The sequence below is a fragment of the Rutidosis leptorrhynchoides genome, chromosome 1, assembly GCF_046630445.1.
Source record: "Rutidosis leptorrhynchoides isolate AG116_Rl617_1_P2 chromosome 1, CSIRO_AGI_Rlap_v1, whole genome shotgun sequence".
Classification (NCBI taxonomy): Eukaryota; Viridiplantae; Streptophyta; class Magnoliopsida; order Asterales; family Asteraceae; genus Rutidosis; species Rutidosis leptorrhynchoides.
Genome location: NC_092333.1, coordinates 118,015,830 through 118,022,054, shown reverse-complemented (window position 1 = coordinate 118,022,054; position 6,225 = coordinate 118,015,830). Strand labels below are relative to the sequence as shown.

Here is a 6,225-nt window from a genome sequence, read left to right as displayed (position 1 = left end):
AGTTTTTGATACTTCAACATTACAGACTTTGTTTATCGTGTTGGAAACATTGAATCATATAAAGATTAAGTTTAAATTTGGTCGAAAATTTCCGGGTCGTCACATATTTCTAACTAAATTCACTTCAAAGTTACGGAGTAATATATATATATATATATATATATATATATATATATATATATATATATATATATATATATATATATATATATATATATATCTATCTTGTGACAAAAATTGACTTTTTATAGCGAGAAGAAGATACACACACACACACACACACACACACACACATATATATATATATATATATATATATATATATATATATATATATATTATTAATTATTTTTTCCAATTTTAATATAATATAACTGTGACAAAAGGCGGTACATGAAGTGTTAACGATCGTCACCCATAAACCACAATTATGTTGCACTCGATAGAAAATTTATTTAGTTATTTGGCATCATCTCTGAAACCAATCAAACAATTAATAAGGGCATCATCAACTTACACAAAACATGAAAAATCAGTTTGAGATAGTGAAATTTGTTTGAAGAATCGTTGTGATCGAAGCAGAGACAGATTTTTGGAGTGGCATGGGTGGGTCATGTCTCTCCCATAACTTTGTGTTATTAGTTTAAACTTCTACTACAAGGATCTAAAAAATTATATATTTTATGTTGTGGCCCTCTAAAATGATATTGAAACGATTTTGACTCCTTTACTACTGTTGTTCAAGATCCGCCCCTGAATCGAAGTTTATATGTATCCTTAACTATTTATGAGTTGTATCAAGTAAAAGTTAACTAAACGAGTTTTATAAAAACTAAATTGTGTGGCATCATTGTTCCACGTACGATGTATATGTGATATGTTTAGTAGTTTTGTTTAATGCAAATTGTTAGAAAGTATAGAACCACATTCGAGTTAAATTAAATTAAAATTCTATTTATAAAAGACACTAGCCAAGTCACTACAACAAATTTGCTAATTAACCACGCATAAATTTACACACTTTTAAAAAGAGTGTACTTTTTTGTTAAATTCCTCACACTTGTAAATGTGTGTAAATGTATTACATTTATAAGTGTAATATATCGTTATAGTTTCACACATAAAAGTGTAGGGAAAAAAGTTCACACTAATTTGTGTGTATAATCATAAATATAACCACATTTAAGAGTGTTAAGTTAATTTTGTCGCATTAGATTTGTTCACGCTCCCCCTTGTGTGAAGAAATGAGGTGTAACAAATTTGCTCACATTTTTAAATGTAATTAAATTTGTGTTTTGTACATACTAATAAGTGTGAACAACTTTTTCCTACACTTTTAAGTGTGAAATTTAAATAACATTCAATATTTATAAATGTACCAAACTTATACATATTTATAAGTGTGAGGAATTTGATAAAAAGCTCACATTTTCTTACAAGTGTGTAAAAATATGCGTGAACAATTGCTAAATTTGTTGTAGTGAGTGTTGACTCATCGAAGTCTTTATCTTAATAATATACTCGTATATGTTTATTTTGTTATAATTCAGTAGGCTTATAACTACCTTTAATGGTTATAAGAACAAAGAGAGAAAAAGAGAGAAGAGAGAAGAAATATTGATATTGATATTTCAAGAGAAATGGTACACCTTAAATGGTTACCATACATGTCTATTTATAGTATAAAATATTACTATGCAAGAAATATAATAATAATAAAATTAACATCCAATCTAGATATTTTATAACACAATCTAGATATTTTATAACACTCCCCCTTGGATGACAATTTTATTAGAGAATAACTAGTACTGCCTCGTTAAAAACCTTGCTAAAGAAAACCCATTGGGATAAAACTTTAGCTAAGGGAAAAAGAGTGCAGCATAGAGTTGACTCCCCCTCAAGTAGGCAACGCCTGAGTTGTTACATCTTCTGAACATGCCTCATGCCAATATTATGAACGTGTGTTCTGAAAATAGCAGTTGGTAGTGCTTTGGTATAAAGATCATCAGAGTTTGTTGATTGAACGTATCTCATTTTAATCTGGTTGTCTTTTACGAGATCTTGAGTATATGAGAAGAATCTGAGGTTTTCATCTGAAACTGTATCATCTAAATCTTTTATGTACAAGTTTAGCCCCTGTGATTTGTCTACATTCTCCTTCATGGTTTGCTCAAACCCTTGTTTCAATTCCTATTCCCTTGTAGTCTTTTCTGAGCCTCACCAACATACCATTCTTTTCCATCAAACTTATGACCGTCCTCATCAACATTTATATTTTGTTCTGTCACTTTTGATACTCTTCTTTCATTTGTATTATGCAAGCTGCATTATCTTCATATATAGTTATTGGTGAAGATAGTTGTTAGTCTTTTATAGCGTTCTAGTCCACAAGAATCAATAATGATTTGTGTCATTGATCTCAACCAAACACATTTTCGAGTAGTTTCATATAATGCAATCACTTCGTCATGATTTGATAATGTTGCAACAAGTGTTTGTTTTAAGAACGCCATGATTTTGTGGTACCTCCATTTAGGAATACATATCGAGTTTGAGATTTATTTTTATGAGGATTTGATGAATGACCTGCATATACATAATCAACTAAATCTTGTTTTGAAGCGTTAGAATAAAATAATTTTAAATAAGCAGTTTCTCAAGGGTATCAAAATATGCGTTTGATCCCGCCCTGTAACACCGTACTTTTTACATACACATTTTTTTTTTAAAAGACACTCACAGCGGAAGACTTCATAATTTACACATCGTATCTTACTACATGGTAATATGATTAAACGATTCACTATTACCCAAATCATGTCATTTCCTTTCTGGGTTCTAGGTAGTTTTGTCACAAAATCCATGGTGATATGTTCCCATTTCCACTCTGGAATCTCTAATTGACGCAAAGACCCATATGGTTTCTGGTGTTCCGCTTTCACTTGGGCGCAAATATGACACTTTTCCACGTATTGCGCGATGTCTGCTTTCATAGTTGGCCACCAATATAACACTTTCAGATCATGGTACATTTTTGTAATACCGGGATGCACAGATAATCTCGATTTATGTGCTTCATTTAAGATTAAATCCCTCAATCCTCCAAGTAACGGCACCCAAACTCGTTCACGATAAGTTTTTAATCCTCGCGAGTCATTCATCAATTCTACTCTTCTTTTCACCATTAGCTCAGATTTCAAATGTTCATCTTGTAATGCTTCAAGTTGAGTTATCTTTAGTCGATCAACTAAATCGGACACAATCTCAATTCGCATAAACTTTACACTGTCAGCGGATTTCTTACGACTTAACGCATCAGCCACAACGTTTGCTTTGCCAGGATGATATCTGATCTCACAGTCGTAATCCTTGATTAGTTCTTGCCACCGTCTCTGGCGCATGTTCATCTCTTTTTGCGAAAAGATATACTGTAAACTTTTATGATCAGTGCAGATAACACAGTGCTTACCATAAAGATAATGTCTCCACAACTTTAACGCAAACACTACTGCAGCCATTTCTAAGTCGTGTGCTGGGTAATTCTTTTCACTTGGTTTTAACTGTCGAGACGCATACGCAATTACACGATCTCTTTGCATTAATACACAACCCAAACCGGATAAGGATGCATCGCAGTACACAACGAAGTCGTCGGATCCCTCAGGTAAAGCTAACACTGGTGCTTGACACAATAAACTTTTCAAGGTCTGAAACGCAGTTTCCTGTTCATTACCCCACTGAAAAGACACATCCTTTCTAGTTAACTTCGTCAAAGAACTTGCAATCTTTGAAAAATCTTTAATAAACCGTCGGTAGTAACCGGCCAATCCTAGAAAACTCTTGACTTCTGTCGGATTCTTTGGTGAATTCCAATTCATCACAGCTTCAATTTTAGACGGATCCACTTTTATACCTTCTGCACAGATAATATGACCCAAAAATTGAACTTCACGTAACCAGAACTCACACTTTGAAAACTTTGCATACAATTGTTCACGTTTCAAAAGTTCCAACACTTTTCTTAAATGCTCAGCATGCTCGGACTCGGTTTTGGAATACACTAAGATGTCATCAATGAACACGATAACAAACTTATCCAAAAACGGTTTACACACTCTATTCATAAGATCCATAAAAATTGCTGGAGCGTTGGTTAACCCAAACGGCATCACTAAGAACTCATAATGACCATAACGAGTACGAAATGCAGTCTTAGGAATGTCAGATTCAGCAACACGAACCTGGTGATATCCCGAACGTAGATCTATTTTCGAAAAGACCGAAGCTCCTTGAAGCTGATCAAATAAGTCATCTATCCTAAGAAGCGGATATTTATTCTTCACTGTTCTTTTATTTAATTCACGATAATCTATACACATTCGAAGCGTACCATCTTTCTTTTTCACGAATAACACTGGTGCACCCCACGGCGAAGAACTCGGACGAATGAACCCGCGGTCCAACAATTCTTGAATTTGAGACATCATTTCACGAATTTCTGAAGGAGCTAATCTATACGGAGCTTTAGCAACTGGCGTAGCCCCTGGCATTAACTCGATCTTATATTCAACTTCTCTGATCGGCGGTAAGCCTGGCAATTCATCTGGGAACACTTCTGGATATTCAGACACCACAGGAATATCGGACACTACTTTCTTTTCCTTCTTTACATCGATCACATAAGCTAAGAAAGAATCACATCCCTTGGACAAAGATTTTTGAGCTTTCATCATCGACAACAATGGACAACGGAACCCACCACGATCACCACGAGCCACTACTCGTTTTCCACCATCCACCGGAAAAGAAATAACTTTCCTATCGCACTTAATACTGGCCTTGTGGTCACTAAGCCAATTCATGCCTAGTACTACATCAAAGCTTGGTATAGGCATCACTAAACAAGTCACAGGGAAAAGACTACCCTCTATGTCAATAGTAATTCCAGACACAAACTTTGTGACTGGAACTGTCCTACCGTCACCCACCTCGACACTTAAAGGTTCATTTATTACACTAACGGGCACATTTAACTTAGCACAAAATGTAGTTGACACAAACGAGCAATTTGCTCCACAGTCAAATAGTACACGAGCCGGCACAGAATTTACGAAGAACATACCGGTGATTGCATCATCTGTAGCAGTGGCAGCGTCTACTGACATCTGAAAGGCTCTAGCTTCAGGTTGTGGAGGATTCTTGCGCTTCTGCCCCACAAAGGAAGCAGATGATCCCCCAGCTGACACAGCACGTACCCCTGACCCGGACCCCACCCCGGAATAACTCTTTCTTACAGCTGGACACTCTGCAGATCTGTGACCCTCTTTTTGACAATTCCAACACACATTATTCTTAAATGAACAATCTTGAGGCTCATGTCCCACTGTACCACAACGCAAACAACGTTTCGTTAAGGTTGTACACTGCCCACTATGCGAAGACTTACACATCCTACACCATGTCTTCTGACTGCTTGACATTGATCCACCCTGGCTAGATTGCCCTTTTGGCTTAAACCGACTTGATTTCTTTGATTGCTGGCTAGACTAACTTGCCGCTGGTTTCACTTGCGACACACTTTCAGTTTTCACACTTTTGGCCGACTTAATGTCACTTTCAGTTACCTTTGCTAACATATGCGCTTGTGACAAAGTAGTAGCAAGTCTTGCAATCGTGCGATACTCAGGTCGCAAAATTTCTACAAACCTTTGCACTCTGGACTGTTCGTCAGGTATCCACTGATGCACAAACCTTAACTTGTCCATAAACTGCTCAAACGCTTCATCGACTGTCATTTCTTCAGTCATCGTCATTTGCATGAACTCTTGCTTCAATCGATTGATATCAAATGCGGTGCAGTACTGCTCCTGGACCTTTGCAGAAAATTGTTCCCACGTGACCTGATTGAGTTGCTCTTCGGTCAACGGAGCAGTAATTGTATCCCACCAAACCATAGCTCGATTCTTTAACAGTCGGCTGGCATAAGTTACCCGCAATTCTGGTTCACATTGACAGGCTTTCAATGCCCGTTCAACTTCCCTTAGCCAATTCATTGTCACAATCGGATCGCGATGACCCGAATACTCAGAGGGCTTACAGTCCATAAACTGTTTGAACGTACACTTTTTCTTCTCCTTTACCACTTGCTGAAACATAGGAGTTTGAAATGGATTCGTTGTCGCATACTGATATTGAAGAGGGTACTGGTATTGTTGAGAAGAT

The 6,225-nt window shown here is 36.4% G+C and overlaps 1 protein-coding gene across 1 annotated transcript; it reads right to left on the bottom strand.

Moving 5' to 3' along the window:
* Positions 1 to 2,668: 2,668 nt before the first annotated feature.
* LOC139888537 (uncharacterized) lies at positions 2,669 to 5,483 on the bottom strand. Its single transcript, XM_071871546.1, has 5 exons — positions 4,496 to 5,483; positions 3,849 to 3,919; positions 3,513 to 3,740; positions 3,186 to 3,431; positions 2,669 to 2,692 (listed from the first exon to the last, which is right to left on the bottom strand). The coding sequence occupies exons 1-5, from the start codon at positions 5,481 to 5,483 to the stop codon at positions 2,669 to 2,671; spliced, it is 1,557 nt and encodes a 518-aa protein (XP_071727647.1).
* Positions 5,484 to 6,225: the final 742 nt, after the last annotated feature.